Genomic DNA, 19,875 nt, shown 5'->3' on the forward strand with positions numbered 1-19,875 from the left:
CACCGACCGGACACACAGCACTGACAGACCGACACCCGAGACCTGAGAGCCAGCCGTCTTTAATTAAAAGACGCCAGGCTCACCCAGCTAACGAGCAGCGGGCTGGCAAGTGCTTTTACTCACACAGTTCTCACAAAATACCCCTCCCGGGGGGGGGTGGGGGGTTCAGGAGCGCGGCTGGGGCAGCAAGGCGGCCTTCCTCCCCTAGTGTAAAATAAACCTAGTTACAAATAAGCTAGTTACAATATGCAAATTCCTCCCCAGCAGGCCTTAGGACACAGCTGGTTCCCCAGGGGCACAGAGGGAAGAGGGGTGACTCCTCTCCTGACCCCCCCCCATCCCCGGATTGCGCCCCATCCCGAGTCACCTCTGCCACTCGGCCAAGTTCTGCCCGACCAGCCTGTTAAAAAACATACACCAACGCTTTTTGTTTGGTTTTGTTGGGTTTTTTTGCAAGTCAGAAGACTCCCCGGAGGAAGCCCTGACTCTGGAGTGCACAGTAAATAGGCAGAGTAGCTGTGGCTGTACTCCTCTACAGGAAAAAAAAAATAAAATAAAAAAATCAAGATTTTTTTTCACCGTTTTGCTTATTTAACACCCAGCATTTGATCTGTCAAGGTACTAAAACCAGATTTAAGCCCATCTTAGAACGTGCTCCAGCCGATTTGGTCATCCTTACAAAGCTGAGCAGCTTTCAAAATAGGCAGATCGGGGCTAAATTTTGTCTGTCTTGACTTAGCTGGAATAAGTGAGGCAACTCTTAAACACTGGAGACACAGAAATGAGGTGGCTAAAGCGCTAAAAAGGGAAGAAAAAAAAAAACCCCAACCAACCAACCCACTTCTGAATTTCTCTTAACATGTATAAACAGAAGGGGAAAAAAACCAACAATTAATTAAGTGAGAACCAGTGCTAGTGGTGTGCTCACCAAGGGTCAGGGTAGATGTTTTTTTGGAAAGGGCTGAGGTGTTAGAAATGTGCCAGCAGCTGGGGGGCTGCCTTGGCTGGGTCGGGACAAACGCAGCGCGGTGCCAACCACCGGCCTCAAACCGGGAAACCGTCCCTCCGGATTGATTTACTCCTCTACTAAAAACAAAATCCTGTTAAACAGTACGTAACTCTGCGTCTCTACAAACTCACAGCTATCTGCCAAACAATAAAAATTCCAAACTACAAAAGATGAGTCGTATTTCAGTAAATATAAATGGGAAATTTAGGCTTTTGTGTAGAATGTTTATCAGACTATTTACAGTGCAACACAGATCGGTTTTGAGTTCAGATCTCGCCAGCTTCTCTCTCTTCTGATCTCTTGGAACGAGATTTGCCATTTGTGCTCTCGTGCCGCCTCTCAGAAGAGCTCTTCTCTTTTCTCTCTCTGTCTCGTGACTTTTCTCTTGAAGATCGATCTCTAGAAGATCTGAAGTACAAAGTAAACCGTCGCTATCAGCTTCACAACTAAAACCATTTGCAAACACGCACAAAGTGACATCAGCTGTCCCTAAGGGGGCTGTGGTGTAATGCAGGTCTCTTACGGAAATGGGCCTGGGTACTGCGATGGTGGGAGCAGCGTCCCCCAAAACAGCAACTCCGGGCCCTCCCCGAGCTTCATGCAGGAGAACATTGGGCTCCCCAGTTCAAGAGGGACAGGGAACTACTAGAAAGAGTCCAGCGAAGGGCAACAAAGGTGATTCAAGGATTGGAGCATCTCCCTTATGAGGAGAGACTGAGAGAGCTGGGACTCTTTAGTCTGGAGAAGAGAAGGCTGAGGGGAGACCTTATTAATGCTGACAAGTATCTCAAGGGAGGGTTGAAGGAGGAGGGAGCCAGACTCTTTTCAGTGGTTCCCAGTGAGAGGACGAGGGGCAACGGGCACAAGTTGGAACATAAGAGGTTCCACTCAAATAGGAGGAGAAACTTCTTCACAGTGAGGGTGACGGAGCCCTGGAACAGGCTGCCCAGGGAGGGTGTGGAGTCCCCTTCTTTGGAGATTTTCAAGACCCGCCTGGATGCTCCTGAGTAACATGCTCTGACAAGCTCTGGGCAATCCTGCTTCAGCAGGGGAGTTGGACTAGATGATCTCTATGGTCCCTTCCAACTCTGAAATTCAGTGAAATCAGCTTTGCAGCGCCGAGTGCACCGCATGGCCTTCGTTACTCTCTCCCTAAAGTCATCCTTTCAAGCTCTTGCCATAGGGGCTCTCTGAAATCTTCCCTGGGCCCCTTATGAGTTCACTGGGCCATACTGAAGCGCCTGCAATTTCTTCCTCCTCTATCACTCAGCTCTGTTTGTGTCTTCTAGAATGTTTTTTTTTTTTTCCACTATGCTCTAAGCTAGTAGCTTTCTGCTCAACTGTTTTAAATGCCAACTGTATTCTTTGGAGTCAAAAGCCTGTTAAGCCCTGGGCTTTTTTTCTGCTTTGCATCCTGACAGGCGGTGTCCTTGGCAGCACCCTGGGTTCAAAGTCAGGATGATACAGATTTATATTCACAGCCCATAACACGGGGAAATCTTTTCACAGCCTGCCCGGATCACAGCCCCAGCTTTTCAGCAGTGCCTCGCTGGTATCAGCCCACGCAAAATTAAGCAGAGGCTTCGAGTTAGGTCCAATCTGAACAGGCTGTTTTCCTGTACAATTCATGCCAGCTGCCTTAAAAAGGTGATCCCCACGGAGCTCTGGCAGCAGAACCAGACAGAGACAGTGCATTTTACTGCAGGACTCACTACACAGCTTTTTCTTTACAGTCACAAGAGGCAGGCCTGGCAGGAACCTTAGAGGTTCCAGCTTTCATTCACGTTGATGTAAGGTTTGGAAATACTGCACAAATGGATATATTAAAACCTTACAGCCCTCCATATCACATGAGCCATTTCATTTTCATTAAATTGTGTCATTTAACAGGAAGACTACATGAGTCTGTCTGGTAAGACTAACTCCTTTCCTGTCCCTGCAGCAATGCCTGCTGCCCGTGGTCCTCCTACCCCGAGATCTCCAGATCCTGCAACAAGTTCTCCGTTTCTTTCTAGAACAGAGACCTTGGACCAGCAGAACCTGAACACAGGCTTTGTTAATTCTCGAAGTGAAAACAGAAGCTACACTTTCAAAGAATGGGATTTTTCTGTTTGTCCCTTTGCTTTTGGTTTATTTTCTGAAACTGATCCTCGTCTCTAGCCAGTTCTCAGCAATTTTGTGAAGAATGCCAGCTAGCCAATCCCCCTACGATCTCGATGGGCTGATTTCAATGGGTTTGTCAAGGTTTTCGAAGTAATCCCTTACCTGCTCTTTAGTAATAGTTATTACAGGGTCTTCCTCACTTCCTAATTGTCCAAACTTCTTTTCTTTATTTTTCATGTTCAAGACAGATTTAAAAAAGGACTTTAGTATCTCAGCCATTGGAGAATCAACAGTATTTACACCCCCCAACAATTATTAACAGACTTTGTTTTTTCAGACCGTTATTTCCCTCCCCTTCATCAGGTATCTTTAAAACCTGTTCTTACCCCTTAGCTAAAGGGACACAAGACACACAACAGTAGGTTTCTAGAACTGTACTTGAGTGGTGGTGCCTAATCAGAGTAGACAGTGCTAAAGCACTCCCCTGTTACTTAGGAGCATTTTTAAAAAAAGCCAGATCTGACTTCAGCAAGCAGCTGGTGATAGCCTCGCTCCTGGGCTTAGAAGGGCTGTAAGAAAACAATGATTCCTTTCAATTTTTCTAATACTCCCACATATGCTCACCTCATCCTTCCTCCAACACAGCAGGTGCTTTGCCGAGTTTCAGAAGAGACTTAAAGCCCTTCTTCAGATTATAGCACTTCTCCTCGGCAAGAGGAGGATGGTATACTCCTCCTCCTAGCTTCCTTTTCCCCTCCCCTCCACTGCAGATTCCTAAAGAATTGTCTCTCTCTCTCTCAAGCAGCCTTCTAACAGATCTGCTTCCCCCAGATCCCAAATCTTACACTTCTTTCCCCCTGCCAGCACGGAGAGAAAGCAGCTGGGAAATAGAAGATAACCACAGAAATGAAACATCAAAGCTGCCTCTCAGTTCCTTGGCTTTTCCAGGCCTGGGGAGGCTCAGTCAGCTTAAGCAGGCCTTTGTGCCGCTGGTTCTGCAAGAAAACCAGCAACTTCTCAAGGCTCAGCACCACAAATCAGGGAACCAGTTCTATCTCCTGGACTCCTCTCAAGCTGGGATCTCACTGTAGTTACTGCCCTACTGCTCTCACAGGAGGCCATCTACCAACAGCCACTGGAAACCCTGCTTTGGCCCAGGAGCTGGCACAGGACACTGCAGCTGCTCACTGGAGAAACTGGTCACGCTCCTGCTCGCTCTAAGGGACTGGGGAGGCTCACTGCGATGCCAAGGGCTCCCCTTTCCAGAAGCACTCATGTCAGGGATACATACTTGTGTTTTGAACTCCTGTCTCTGGACCCCCGTCGGTGACCCCTGCTGTGGCTGCGGGAGCGGCTCCGGTGGCGTCTGTGTCGGTCTCGGGAGCGGGAGCGAGACTTCCGCCGCTCACGGGAAGCCGATCTCGAGCGTCTCCGCCTCCTGTCCCGAGACCGTGATCTGAAGAGGACACAGATTGTCTCAGACTCAGGAGATGGCCCAATACACAGGATCTGTACACCTCAGCCTTCCTCTCACACGTTCCCAACAACAAATACCCACAGCATCAGCACTCATCCTCCCAGCACAGAACGCAGGATCTCCCAGAGGGTGGGCATCTCCCTCCTGGGCCTCGTGCTACCAACAAAATGCCAATGGGTAGATCTGTGTTGCTGGGAAGCTTATATAAAAAGCTCCCACCATTAATGTAAGCGTGTGCTGATGCCTGAAGCAGAGATTACCAACTGTGACTTGCTCAAAGTAAGGCCTCTGTAAGTAGAAGAGAGGCCAAAGGACACGGCAGGTGAAATTACCATAACCCCTATGGCAGCCTGCCCCAGGAGAACCTCCCTTGTTAAAGGATTGCACTTAGAAGCAGATCTGTTTTAATCTGCTCTAAAAACAAAAGAAAGGATGCCGGTGCATACAGAAAGCAGCAGCAGATCTCCAGGTAGGTGATCGCCGAGAGAAGGCTGTCATGCCGCCAAGGCAAGCTCTTCACAGAGATGTGGGGAGCTTTCATCTTGAATCTCTGTATTTTTATTACCTGAGGTATTATAAACCTAACAGACGTATTCCAGACATCAAAACTATGAAAGTATATTAGATATTTATTGAAAAAGGCCTCAAGCACTTTCTTAGGCTTGTACTGGGGAGCACACAGCACCCTCTGTCCTGCCTAAGCAAGCTGCTATATGTTTTGTAGCCCAGCAGGTGACATTAAATTGCACAGCACCACTGCAGTCCCAAGCCATAACTCACATTTCTTTCAGGGAGCAAAACAAGGAGACTGGGGCACTGGGTGAACTCCCTTTGCGAGACCCAGAAAAAACCTCAGTAGCTACTTAGAACCACAAACACGTATTTGGGGGAACTGTAGAACTGCACACTCACCTTCGACGATCTCTATTTCTTGATCCAGACCTAGAAAGAAGAGGAGAGTTAAGTGAGAGAAGGTATGATCTAGTCAGCACGTTTTTGATAAAACAACCCATTCACCCTGGCAGCTCATCACAGGAACACAATACCCCAGGTAATGTCAGTTAAAAGAAGCTAGCCATAAAAACATTTAAACAATTAACTTCAATCTGGGGGGCAGGGGAAATGGGAATGTGTGAAAAAGTGAAGAACTCTGTAGAAACACTAGTTTCTACGTGCAGAGCTTCTTGTCAAAATAGAAAAAGTCTAAAAACCAGTTCAGTCTCTGTTAATAAGAGACTACAATGAACTTTTCCTACTTTGTCTGCCGTGCATATTCGATATATACGCTTTACCCTCTGCAGTCTCACATCAACTAGATCAACTCTAACATTTTCAAGAAAAAATGCCACTCTCCAGTCAAAAAGAGACTTTGCTGTTTTCTGATTTCACTTCCTTTGAGGTAGTTGCACACTGAAAAGGTTTTAATAGAGAAAATATAGGATTTTCTCACTCATCATATTTAACAAACATCGGATGGAAATTTGCATCAATTATTTTATTTTCTTGTTTGGGAAAGATGAGCTAGAAAAAAAATTAACGAGGGGGACACAGACAGAAGGGAAGAATTATTACTGAAAAGTAACTGCGATACACAGAAAATCCTTCCTCCCAGACTTAGGAAAGCAACTTGAGCACAATCACTCACTATTATAGTGAGGAATAGTGAAGACTCACTATTCTTTCTCCCATTTCCACAGCTTCAGAGCTCACGTACGGTGCTCTAACCTTAATGCTGTCAGCAAGAGCTTTTGACAGCCTGTAAATAACAACGTCATAATTCTTTCAACTCCAGAAGAGCCATTACTCAATGCCACTTAAAATATCACTCCACGTGAAAGATACGCCCTCTCTTTCTCTCTATGGCCCCGGTTCAGAGCCAGCCTACACCAAAACATCACATGCTGCCCAAACGAGGTCTTTTTGCTTTAATTGAGAAGCGGCTGGTCTCCCTAGAGACTCACTCTTGTAACCATTCCCATCTCCCCACTGCATACAGACTCAAGGGGGTGTTCCAGTTACACAGCCACAGACCTGTTCTGGCACTGTAACAAGAGATACAGATGAAAGCTACACACAGGCAAAATTTTTAAAATAAAGAAGCATCTATTTTAATAACATCATTTAAAACCATATTTGGATAAGACAAGATTAAGAGAATCAACGTACTGACATTCCTTCACCATGAAATGGGATTGTTCAATCATGGTAGAATGAATGAAAACAAAAACAAACCTGAAATTTAGAAAGGAATTCAGGCAGAAAGACTGTAAACAAGGTGGAGCTGAACTTGGGAGTCAGGCAAACGAACCACGCGCTGAGGCAACGCACAAGACATTAGATGAAGGAAAAGCTGATAAACCAGGAGAGCAAGGCCATAACCACACACCTCCTTTTTCATGTAACAGAACCTGCCAGAGCAGCAGGACCTCCTGTAGATGCCTGGCAGGCAGCCGAATTTTTTTTTTTTTGGTGGTTGTAATTACTCCAAGTTCTTAATGTTCTTTTCCTCCTGATCACTTTATTCTGAATCACCGGTGCACACATCCACACAAAGCCATTCCATATCCCCTGAAAAGCCTGGCTGCCCTTCCACGCCTATGATCTGAGCAGGAGTTTGCACAATAAACTCCTGATAATCACTCCCTAATGCTAGACTTCAGAATTCAGGAAGCATCCAACAAAACAGCACTTTCCTTACTAGCCCGAATCAGTGCACAGCAGGAGACAGTAGAAGACCATTGTCCAGAGAAGTGAGAGGCTGAGAATGTTTTTTTTTTCCCCTCTATTTTGTCCCTGCCTCACAGAGGTTACATGCTGAGTTTCATAACCTGTGTTTTTGTCCAATTATTACAAAGGAAATCCATTTGGCAACTCCACCTGGACTTGTTTGCCGCTGTACTCCGGAGGCAAATACCGAGGTGTGCTCTTCCAAGCATGTCACCTCTCCACAGAGCTGCAGTCTTAAGAGATTACAGGGCAGCCCACAGTCACCACCGACACAAAACAACACAGAAGACTTGTCTTTATCTGCCACTAGGGCTGACAACTCACTTGACTCATTACTATGTAGAAATCACAGTTTAGTTGGCAAATTAATAAAGTGTACAAGAGCAAGTTTCACACATGAATCTACAGGTTTCCATCATATGTTATGGTGCTTGTAAGTCAACAAAAGCTTCTTGAAGTCAAGTGGAACTCTTTCTCTTACTCAGTAACACCATGAAGATGGTGTATATGAAGACAGGACAAGAAGAATTATGAAGGCAATATATTTGCTGTGGTTCCTTCAAGTATCAAGCTGTACGTAAAAGAGGCAGCCTGAAAGGGCAGTATAAGCCTCTGATTTGTTTTTGATGGAAAAATGTCCCTGCAGGCATGGTGTTATACAGCTCCCAGATCAGAAGGTGCTGAGAAATTGAGAAATCTGGGCTCTGGTCCCAGTTCTGACACTAAGCGTCCACTGGGAAAACTATTTTCCTTCTTTGGGTCAAGTTCTCATTTTGGAGAGGCAAATAATTTGACCTCCTCTGTATGGCACTCCTGGCTCCTTCATAACATGTTTTGCTTTGGCATCTGAACAGAGGAGCACAGAGATGCCCCCAAACGGAGCGAGAGCAAAGGCTGACCACAGTCTCTAAGTAGTGCCACTTACAGAACCAGCAAGAACTCGGGCTTTAGGCCAACTCCATACAGTTCTTAAACCCCTCATATTTAAAGCATGACATATTCAAAAGTCATCTTCAAACCCCCTTATCAGATGCACCTGTGAACACAAGAAGCTCCGTAACTCTCAGGAACTGAGATTTAAAAAAAAAAAAAAAAAAAAAAAAAATCGAAACAGAACACAAAGCCAAAACCACAGATATGCCACAGGAGGAAGAAAGGCAGCATTCTGGGGAGACCCAGAGAACTCTTCCTGAAAACAGCTCTGTTGAGCAATTTTCACAGAGGAACAATCTCCAGGAAGAAGAGGCTCCATGGAGACAGCGAGACCAAGTCCAGGTTAGATATGGTCCTACTCTTGGTCTGGAAGGGGCTGCCATGAAGGAGCTGCATGGGAACACCTCTTATTTCACCTCCATCTTTCTGTCCTCAGCAACAACATACATCAGTCCCTTCTGATTAACTCCTGCATTCGTCAGCCAGTTCCAGATTCTGCAGGTCCCAAATATAACTGCCTTACTGACAATCTTGCACCGGTGCCAGAAATTTGCGAGGCTCTACATCAAGTGCTGCAGTTCAGGAGAAAGCTGCCGTTTCATACCATGGCATTTCATACAGTAACAGGCAATTCACAGAGAGAGAGAACTCACATAAAACACCCTAATTGGAGAATGCATAATAATTTGGGGCTTACATCTTCCCAATACTCCAAAATCACCAAGCTGCTTCCATCCTGGTATTTATTTGCCAGCATTTCCAGCAACATATACCCAGAAGCAAGGCCCATCTTAGAGGATACTGCAGTTATATCTCTCTCATGGCTCTGACATGGATGGCTGAAACACACTCTGCAATTTACACCAAGGATCAAATCAAGCTTTCCACAGGCAGCAAGGTTGGGTTTTTTGACACAAGAAGAGGAGAAACACGTGAGGTAACCGGGGAAGCGCTGTGACAATGAGAACAGCATTCCTCCTCAGCCACTTCCTCTGCCTGACCACTGGAAATAACCACCCTCTCCACACCAGGCTGTTTAACTCAGCTGTTTACCCACAAGATGCCTGTTCAACTAAAGAAGAAATAGCTTTCCCAGTTCAGCTTGCAAGAGGCAGAAGAACTTGTCCTGAGAATACCAACACTGCAGCCACTCCTGCTCTTCAGGGATTATACACGTATGAGCAGAAGGTGACATGTATGGCCACAACCACCAGAAGCAGCCACTCCTTGGGATTCTCTGGATCCCCTAGGAAGTTTTCCAAAGCTGTGCCAAAAGCACCTCACTTATGATAGAAACATGAGCAAGAAACATGAGTTTATGAGCAAGAGAGAGAGCCCGCCATCCGGCTCACAGATCCCAGCTCCATTCCACTGGACGAGAGGAGGGATGTCCAGGGAATTTTTGCATGACTAGCATCATTTGAGAAAACCTAGTCCTCACTCATCTTAAACCTTCCCACTCAGATGCACTGGATGAGGGCATTTTATCCAGATTCCCCAAGACAGGGACTGGACCAATATAAGCCTGAAGACTACAGGAAGCTCACATCTTTCAGTTAAAACAATACACATACAATCACTCTAAGGTGGGGGTTTTTGTTCATTTGTTTTCATCTTCAACTGAATGCCAAGGTGCTCACACAGCATCTGGAGTATTTCCAACAGTTGCTCCTGCAGCAGATGCTGCTCTCCTGAAATGGTCAGATGCAAGAAATCAGGCTATTTCAAAACCAGTTATCAGCTTCCACTTACCGTCTGCCCATTCTCTCCTCTCGCTCTCTCTCCTCTCTCCGTCTCAAACGGTCCTGGTTTCTCTTCTCTTGCTTTTCTGCCACTGTTTTCTAGAAAAGAGTTCACATTGCATTTCAGCTACACAGTAACAGGTCAGAGAGATCTGCAGGGAGACTGCAAATCTACCTATTCGGGTAGGAAGACAAAGGTAGTAAGATAAAGAACCATTTCACTGTATTTTAATGTGCTAGTCAAGATCTCTGTTGAGGTTCTCATTTTCCTCACAACTTCACTAACATACATCAATGCAAGAAATGCCTCTCTTTGAGTGCTCTCAGAGACAAGCCCATAAGCTTTAAGACAAGGGACTGTCTCACCACGAGCACACACGACTCAAGGAAACAGTGCTCTTGCCTCGCACCGATGATCAACTGAGGCAGTGAGCTCAATATACTGTTTAGGGAATAAGGCCCAGGATTCACAACGGTTACTCAAGCAGGCTGAAGGTCTGTGTTTGCAAGCAAGACCAGCACTGCAATTCCATTACAAATCACTCCAGAAAACTTGTAATCACTTCAACTACTGAAGATCATCTTCACTGACAGCACTATGTGAAACTTCAGTTCAAGCGTTTTGTTAAGAGGCCTCAAAGTGCTCTTCAATATTCAAAAAACCCCCAGTGACAAATTTCAGCCAAAACAATGAGAAAGAGCAACGGTACAGTCGCGTGTACTTAAGGAAGAAATGACAGCAGTGGTCTGGTTTGACTAATTCTGAGGGTATATATTTAGATACCCGGAAATTACAGAACAAAACCCAAGATGAAGCTACTTAAACTTCCATCTGAAGTTTCAATCAGAAATGTCTGGGCTTCTACAAGCATTCTGCGAAGAATCCTGTATGGATTTAATAAAAGTGTGGAATGTCTTCAGAACTACAAGGAGAGGGTTTAAGACAGAGATCATTACCCTCAGCTGATCCAGTTTCTCACGAATCTGAATGAAACCCAAGTGTAATTTGCCTCCAAAGTGGTCAGCAAGACGCCGGTCGTTGTCATGGAGCCCCAGATATGCTGAGCAGACTTCACACACTCGCAGCTTCTGCTGCTGGAAACTGGATGCAGGCATTGAATTTCGGTATTCTTCCTAAAGGGAGGGGAAAAAAACCATGCAAATGTCAGGGAGCCCTTACATAGTCACAACCCTCCAGGGAAACCCCGGCAAAAAATCGCCCCGACGCTTTCAAAAATCACAAGAACACCCTCAATATAAAGGAGGTGCCATACAAAACACTTTCCAGCACAGCTAAACTGGACACGTCTAGCGACCAAGTACTTCAGAGGACAACCCCCATCCCTCCCCATCCCAGTCACCTCTCTTCACTAGGAAAAGAGGTAGGAACCACCCAGCTGTTTGTCACAAACTCAGCCAAGCTCAGTTCTTCATTCCAGCTCAGAGATGAACCAGGGCCATACCTCTGCCTCTTTCTTTTTTGCTCGGACTTTCTCCACTTCCATCAGGATCTTTTGAGACTCGTCAACATTTCCTTCAGCTCCCAGCTGTTCAGCTTTAGCTAGGAGTTTTCCAATGTCTTCATTCAGTTCATGTACTTTCTCTGCCTAAAGAGAATAGTTAGTTTTTAGTAAGACAAAAAACTTGCTAAAGCTTGCAGGACAACTTCTCCTTTCTCCCTCTAAAAGAAATATTGTTTAACAAAAGCAGTTGTTGGAAGATGACCATAAACCTCCAAAAGTCAAAGGAGTCCCAACAAAAAGGGACTGGTGGACCAAGTACAGGCAATGCTGTCACAGACACATAGCAAAGAGAGGAACCGGAAAGGGAGGGGACATCATCAGTTTTACTGCAAACAGTGGCCCATTTCTGGCCTGCAGGACAGAATAGAGTCCACAAAACCAGCTTCAGAAATGCTTTGTATTGTCCTGATGAAGGATGCTCCCAAAGAGGAACCTTCATGAGCATTTGTTAAGTGAAAAACAACAATCATGGGATGGATCTACTAGTCTAAGCTATTGTATTAACATTGAATAGTAGGGAAGAAACCAATGCTTTATTGCCATACTAAAGCAACCTATTTTAGAGTTCATGTTTTATGCTTCTATGGCCCTGTGAACCTCTACATTTGTCTACAAATGCAGCCAGAGCAGCATTTGAGGATGGCTGGAACCCACAAAGCCTACATTTCCAGTATCAATGGTGTCAGAGACCAGAGAGGACCAGTGCTCTTGCACAGACTTCCAGAACAAACCTTTATTGAGAAGACAATACCTTTGCAGACACTTCAGCACTGATCTCTTCCTGTGTCTCAGCCAGGCGTTTCTTGGCCAGTTCTGTTCTCCTGTCACACTCTGCGATGAAGGATTCCAGGTGATCCATCGCCTGCGTGTTCAGACAAAGAATTTTGAGTAAGGATGCTCTCCATGCCTCATCTAGCTTTGACAGCCAACAGCTACCTGGTGCAATGCTTGTATAACACATAAAAAACCTCAAGAATGAATGCCTTGAGAAAAAATATGTAACACTTTGGAGAAAAAGTAAAATTTGCTCCCTGCCCTTAAGTCTGTCATCTGTCTGGAACCTGACACAGTTCCTTTACTCTGACACGTAAAAGGATGTTCACATGAAGAGTGCTTTGCACTGGAACTTCTGACACATGAGCACCAGATGCAAAGACAAAAGCACTGGACTAACATGAAAAAAGACAGAAATGTTCTTCCACTTGATCCCTTCATCACAGAAAGCTAAATCTGACAAAAGCGAAACCACAGAGCAGAAGGCTTTTAATGTCAAATCACCTTCTGGGACAGGCCACCAGGTTACAATGACCTGGTCCAGAGCAGGAGGTGTGGGATGTGAGGAATGCCAGAGGAGCCTCCCAGCTAGCTGGACTAATGGGGTTGCAAGGATCATAATTAGTTTTACAATTTCAAGTCAGCAATCAAGCTGGCATTTGGGAAGGGGCTTCACATTCTTGTCAGATAACACATCAAATAACAGGGCTAGCTGAAACGCCCACTGAGTTCTACTCTTCAGGCAAGTAACTTTCAAGTGGCAGCTTCCAAAAAAGTAACAAAAATGCCTCCGTACTCACATCCAGCTCAAAAAACAGGTCTCTCTCTTTACTTGCAATCTCATAATCTGCTCGCAGTGCCAAGTCATGGATCTTCGTACATTCTCCCAGGTCCATTCGCTGTTGAAAAGAAAAAAGGAAAATCAATGTAAGAAACCTCCATTATGGCAACAAGTAGCAGCTACTTAACTCTTGCCAACTGTATGACATCAAAATATCACCCTCTTTAGGCAGAAGAGCTTCCTCTTACCCTGTCAGTAACAGAACTAGCTAGAAAAACCACATGCTTGCTAGAACTCATTTTCTAGGTGTTGCTGGAACATTAAAACACCCCAAATGTTTTAAGTCCAGTCCTACTCCTGCTGTAGGTCACAGCACAGCCTTTGAAATTGCTGGGAGGGAGCTGGGAAGACAGAGCACTGCCACAGCAGCTCCTTCAATGGGCACCAAATGCCTCCTGTTATGGAGCTACAGCACAGAAAAACATCCAGTTTTGTTCCCTGTTTAAAGCTCACCTGGAAAAGCACATCTGTGCCAGGAGGAGGCCTAGTAATGCACTGAAAGATACCAAATCACAGAGCACAGACAGAATGTTTCCTACCAAGAACAAACAGACTTAAGGGAATAAGGGGTACGGGCCAGTAAAAAAGCACAAAGCCACACTCAAGCAACAGCAGAGTCGTAATTCTACAGCTGGCCCCATCCTACATGCAGCTGTGGCCTGGGATTTTAAAGCCTGCCCAGCAAAGCTAATTCCTATGCATAAGCTCATCTAATGAAAGACTTCTTGAGAGCATCTCCTCTCCCCGAAAGCCCTGACTCGCATGCTGCGCTTCACTCCCACTGCAGTCGATGCTATTTAAATTTGTTATTTTTCCCCAACCCAGTACTTAAGAGCCACATGAACCCAATTATGCTCTCAAAACATGGAAATTGCATTTCCACATTATCGGTATGTAACAGAGAACGTTTTTCTTATTCTTGAAGTAGAAAAAGAATACGACATTTTGAAAGCCAAAATAATAACAGGCCTAAGTATGAGCCACAATATAAATGGCAGGTACATGTCGTCGCGTGAAGGAACACCTCAGCCAGCCATTCTCTTCTTTCCCAGTCACCACCAGTCAAGGAGCCCAAACCCCAACACAGCAAAATAGGTGTCAACTCACAAAACTTCATAAAAAGCTAAACACAGCTAAATGGGGATCAACACAATCCCTGTGGAACACCACAAACTAGAGGTGGGGGTGCCAGGGACACCTATGTGAAGCACTCAGCGGCAACGGAGGAGTTTAGAAAGAAGCAAAGCAACTAAAGCAAGCTCCACCAGGTAATGCAATTACCTGCCTCAGGAGCTTTTCTTTTTTTAAACGAAGAAAACAAATCCAGATGACTTGCCACGATTTAGCCTTCCTAATTTTGCTCAGATTTACCAGAAACAGGAGGCCACGGGCAGCAGGCCACAGAAACAGACACCGCATCCGGGAACAGTCCTGCTGAGCTCTCTAATGATAGAAATTTAATGCCTACCAAAAAAAAAAAAAAAGCATTCTGGTACTTTCAAAGCTTAATCGTGTTCATCTTCGGGTTAAGCCTCTTCAAAGAATGCTAGCGAGCTACTGTTATTTTACCACAAAAATAACTTTCCACAATGGGACTTAAATCTTTTATTCTTACAGTTATTCTACTGAGATCCCTTTCCAATATAGGGAGAAAATAGCAATATTAGATGTGATTGTCACAGATCATAACTATTCTTATCTGAACTCCTCTGGCAAGCTGAGCCCCTAGCTCCACTTTAGAGAACGGGCTGTGACCCAAAACTTCAGAAGAGCCTCCAGCGTGCTCTGAATTCCTCTCTCTGTTTGTTAAAAGGCAATGACCCCCTCAACCTCTTCCTCTGGGGGAGAACGTTCAGGTCTCACCAGCATACCAACCTCAAGTCTTCCTCCACGTCCTTGGAGATGGTCCAGGCGCATGGAGATTTTCCCAGGTATTGCTCACGTCAGGTAAAACCACTAGCCCTTCTGTCTCAAAGAATCCTCTCGTCTCAGGGAGGCCTCTCATCAAATACTCACCCTTTTCCCAGCAGTGATCGTGACTCGCTCCAGTCAACACCCGTGGCTGGTTTATAATACAGGTATTTGAGACAGGTAAAGATTTAACCCCCCATACACACAGAGATTTAATACATTTAGATGCCACTGATAACTAGGCCTGCTCACATTTGCCGAGCAATCCACTTTCTGAGGTATCTTTTATGACCTCCACTAAACTGCTAACTCACCAGAAAGTCTATTTCCATGAGGAAAGCTCTCTAATAGTAATCAGAGCTGCAGAGCTTTTCCCAAATAAAAAAGGAAAGCAACCCCACGAAACCATTCTGCAACCTACAGATTTCAGCTCACTCACAACTCCCAGTGGGGGATGCAATTAATTCCCCAAATGTAATTTCAAAGCTATGTTTTCCTTGGGCAGCTTTCAGACTCATCTGTCCTCTTATTAGTGGAGCTAAAATTCAGAATTACCAGCTGATGCCACCTCTGAGTGTGCTGCAGTACTTCCACAGACAAAAAATACGCTTATTGTTAGCTGCAGAGCTAACTCAGTGCAGGCCACTAACGATCTAGTGACAAGTGCCCTGGTAACAGCACATGGGCATATTTAACTTGTGTTCTCCTATAGTTTTCCTCCTTTCCCACGAGGACCAAAATGAGAACCATTGTAGTTTATTTAGTGATAAGTTTAGGCAAGTTTCTGGGGTCAAAGGCTTTTATGACCAGGAATATTGGCCCAAGTAAACAAAGCAAACATGAGCACGCCCTTGGCAGCTCTCAGGAATATTCCAGAGCTTCACTTAAAGTCTGGACTCCTTCTCTTACCCTGCATCTGAAGGTCAGGGAATGGGACTCCATCACATTTCACCGAGCACAGCTACCCAAGGGATCCGGCTTCCTGCTCGCCTCCAATCAGCCTCCCACTAAGGAATATCTGCACACGTGAAGGATGCAGCAGTAACAACGCCTTCGGGGGAAGGATGTAACATAACCAGCACCAGAAGGCTTGGAGCATCTGTTGGAAATTTCCAAAAAGATCCTCGGTCCCCATTTCTGCAATAATACACATCCAGAGATGGATGCTACCCAGTCCAGCTGGGGCTGGTTCACCCACGCAGCTCTTCCTTTAATGGAGCACCACAAGATACCAGTGAACCTGACCAAGATCACAAGGAAGGCCTGCACATTCCAGTTACGTTTCACTCTGTACTGGTAGCGCTGACAACTGAAATGCTCTTCCCATTCCAGAACAGCACATGTTCTTTCAACACAGATCTGTGGCACCAAAGCTCTTCCTTGTCCCCAAGAACCTGCTGACGGCGGTGTAAAGAGCTCCATGGCCACTTAAAGGCCTCCACAGGATCATCCGAGTGAGCTACAACATCACTTGCACAGAAGGAGGTTTTCCTTCCTGCTCCCGTGTGACATTTCAGAGCAAAAATTTCACCGCACGCAGGAAGAGACACCTCACTGCAGACAAGTAACAACAGGAGCACGAGAAAACAGATTTCTCAATGTGCTTCTCTGCCCGAGGAGGCTCCCAACCCATCTGAGCACTTCCTCCCTGCTTTGGCACTAGCTCCAACTATCACGCGCATCACTAAATTCCACCCCTTCGACTCACCATTTACTTTCTTCCTGGAAGGGTGCCCGAAGAGGCAGAAGGCCTGCCTCCTCCCTGCACCTTCAAACCAACATTCTGGCCCCCAAAAAAACATTGTAAAGTCTTATGTTACCAAAAAAAAAAATATTCTACCCAGAGTGACATGCAGAAAGGATGGAGGTGGGCAGAAGGTGATTTGAGCAGCTTTACAATGCTGAAATGGAGGGAGGGGATACAGAGGCTGACGGAGCGATCGCTGAAAAAAATATCTGAGCTTCAAATGAATAAAAAATAAATACAGAAATTATGAAGACTGGTACTCCACTTCCAACCTGATTCTGCAACAGAATTCATCGAAAAGCTGAAGTCTGAGCGCTCAGAGCTGAGGCAGCTTTTGCGAGAGCTCTCTCTACTCGTGCTGCCACAGAGTCTTGCTATCGCTGCACCACACGGGGAGGAAGGAGTGCCAGCCCTCCCCCCTGCAGGGAACCCACTGTGTCAAACCCAGCTCTTGAAATAACAGCAGGAAGGGCCATAAATAACGCCAATATCTTTAAACAATCTGCTTGAGTGGATGGACAATGTGAATCGCCACGGCATTTACTGTCAAACAGTGAGGGTAAAGATGGATTTCAAACATCTACACTCATCCCCACCCTGCGATTCTGTAATACAGCAACAATTACAGAACACATACACTGTTTTCTTTCCAAAGTCAGAGTGCTTCTTTCATCTGGGCACCGAAATTGAATATTTACTTTGCAAGATCTCCGCTGCTAAAAGCCCATGTCACCTTTTGCTCTCAGAGAGAACATGAGAGCCAAAGCTTTGAAAATTTGCCAGCTCTGTCCCCAGAGGGCAGCAGTGAAGGAGCCGACTCGAGTGTTTCAAACCAGTCGGGCCGCGTCACACACCGCTCCGGCCAACCAACTCTAAAGACAAAGTCGGCCCTAAAAACTTGCTAACCTGGAGAGGCAATGGTGAACTAGAGCACCCAGGACAGAGACTAGCTATGGTCGAGACGTCCCCGTGACAGACTGCAGGACCTAAACCATCTCAAATTGTTAAAAGCAAAATAAACTTGCAGCTTCACGTGGGATTGTGAGAGAAAAAAACATTTCAAGTGAATTCTCAGAGCTCCCGAGTAGTTCTATACACAGGTCACAAAATGAAATTAAAACTGTGACTGCTCCTTGGGCACAGAAAGCCTGATCCCTCCTAGAAGTCACTGAGGACACACAGCTGAGCCCTGAGCTGTACCAACATCTGCCTCACCAGAATTCCTTATTACAGAGAATATACTCACTGTTCCGGCCAGGATATCATGAGGACAGCAATCCAGAAGATGGCTCTTGCAAACACGATCGTCTGTAAACTTCACCCTTTGTCTGGTTTCATCTCCTGAAATTCATTTGTGGTTTTAAATAAGGAGACATTAGAATACCGATAAGAGAACAAAGATGTTGGTACGATCATTTTGCCTCAATATGCAGATTAAAATACTTGGTGTTCCTGCTCCCCAAAATTACTCAAAAAAAAAAAGCTTAGAGGGTAACAGGATATTCTGGAACACTTATAACTGGCAACAAACACTATTTTAGCATTTATTCATCCAGTACACCATGTTAAACACAGTGTTGGCGAGCCAAGTAACGTCCAAGGCCTGTCATCCATATAAAGAGACAGCACAGCCAGAAGAGAAAAAAAGGAGACAGACAATCTGGCTCACAGCCAAAACCTTTTGGTTTTTTCTTTTCCTCTTTTCTTTTCTTTTTTTAACCCTTTTTTTACTGCGAGGAAGGGGCAGGAGATACCAAAACCCATGCTGTTGGAGGGTTATGAATGACAAAAGAGGGCTGTGCTGAACAGTTTTTATAGGCACTTGCTATTTGCTCATCTGATAATTACGACATCGGTCCATTGGGTTTGAAAACCAAACAGGCAGTACGCGTGCTTTCCAAGGCCGTGCAAAGATGGATCTTGTAGGTCTCGGCCTGGAACACGAAGCTTTGCTTCCCTCCCACGTCCCACCCTCAGAAGACATTTTACACTCAGGAGCCACTTATAAACAAGACAATATCAGAAAAAGCAAAAAAATATAAAAATAAAAAAAGAAACAAAGTTAGTCAATACACACTGCGAGCTCCAACATATACAATACCCATCTGCATTCTTCAAGACCTCAGCTGCAGAATTTTATGCCCACTGTTGAAAAGTTTTAAAGGAAAAGTTTTCTTGCCCACACCTGCAGTAAGGAAGTCAGGGGAATGATACATAAAAGTAAAGGCAAAGTGGTAATGCTATGTGACAATTTTAAAGCTCATCTGTGTATATGACACAGGTATGTGTAATACTAAAGTATGAATATAGTTTAGGATTCGCAAGCATCCAGGAATAATGTTGTGTCTATTGAAAATGTTTTTTTTTTTAATTTCTTTTTTTTTTTTCTTTCTAAGCTACACTTTAAAAGTTACTTGTGAAAAAAAAAGCAAACACTTTTTTTTTTTTGTTATAACAGCTTTAAAAATTGGTTGTGACTCACGGCTCGATGAACATGAGGCTTTTCTGCAACTCCCTTGCAGATTGATGTAGGCAGGCAAAGATACACTGAACCTTTATAAATAAAATAGAGGGGCCACAATTGTTCAGTTTGTATGAAATAAAAATATGGGAAGCAATTCAATAGCAACTCAATACACAAAGAAAGAAAAGCACTTAATTCACTTAGGAAACAAAGTGCAAAGTACCTCAACAGCCCTGCTAAGGTGCCAAAGGGAATTTAAGGACTCGGGCAAGTCGCAGAAGGGAGATACAAACCGCAGCGGGAGTGTAATTTTGCACAGGCTGTCACATTTCTTTTCTCGGACAACAACTACCACGGCCGGCTCCTGCAGGCACACCTACCTACATGCCCCTATGTACGGCGTGGCCTGGGCACGGAGCTTCCCCTAACGCCTCTCGGCGGCCGCCGGGGCCCGGAGCGGCGGGCTCCTCCCGGGGCCGGGCCACGCCGGGCGCTTTCTAGGGCCGGGGACGAGGCGGGCTCCTCCGCCGGGCAGGCCTACCCCTACCGGGCTCCCCGTGCCCGAGCTCGCTAGGCCGCCCCGAGGCGCGGCGAGGCCCGGGGTCCGCTCCGCCGGCCGCCCCG

At 45.5% G+C, this 19,875-nt stretch overlaps 1 protein-coding gene across 10 annotated transcripts; it reads right to left on the bottom strand.

The window, feature by feature from the left end:
* Positions 1-1,163: 1,163 nt before the first annotated feature.
* Positions 1,164-19,589, bottom strand: LUC7L (LUC7-like). Of its 10 annotated transcripts, none has more exons than XM_014936450.1 (13): positions 18,034-19,587; positions 15,950-16,139; positions 15,005-15,191; positions 14,411-14,593; positions 13,583-13,624; positions 13,089-13,187; positions 12,266-12,376; positions 11,455-11,598; positions 10,949-11,125; positions 10,002-10,090; positions 5,502-5,531; positions 4,404-4,568; positions 1,164-1,417 (listed from the first exon to the last, which is right to left on the bottom strand). In XM_014936450.1, the coding sequence occupies exons 4-13, from the start codon at positions 14,546-14,548 to the stop codon at positions 1,276-1,278; spliced, it is 1,137 nt and encodes a 378-aa protein (XP_014791936.1). In that variant the 5' UTR covers positions 14,549-14,593; positions 15,005-15,191; positions 15,950-16,139; positions 18,034-19,587; the 3' UTR covers positions 1,164-1,275. The 10 variants fall into 10 exon arrangements, with proteins under 10 accessions (XP_014791936.1, XP_014791933.1, XP_014791942.1 ...); XM_014936454.1 differs by adding an exon at positions 3,275-3,336 and having other exon boundaries at positions 1,185-1,417; positions 14,411-15,191; positions 18,034-19,589; XM_014936447.1 differs by having other exon boundaries at positions 14,411-15,191.
* Positions 19,590-19,875: the final 286 nt, after the last annotated feature.

Source organism: Calidris pugnax, unplaced genomic scaffold (genome assembly GCF_001431845.1).
Source record: "Calidris pugnax isolate Ruff unplaced genomic scaffold, ASM143184v1 scaffold17, whole genome shotgun sequence".
NCBI lineage: Eukaryota > Metazoa > Chordata > Aves > Charadriiformes > Scolopacidae > Calidris > Calidris pugnax.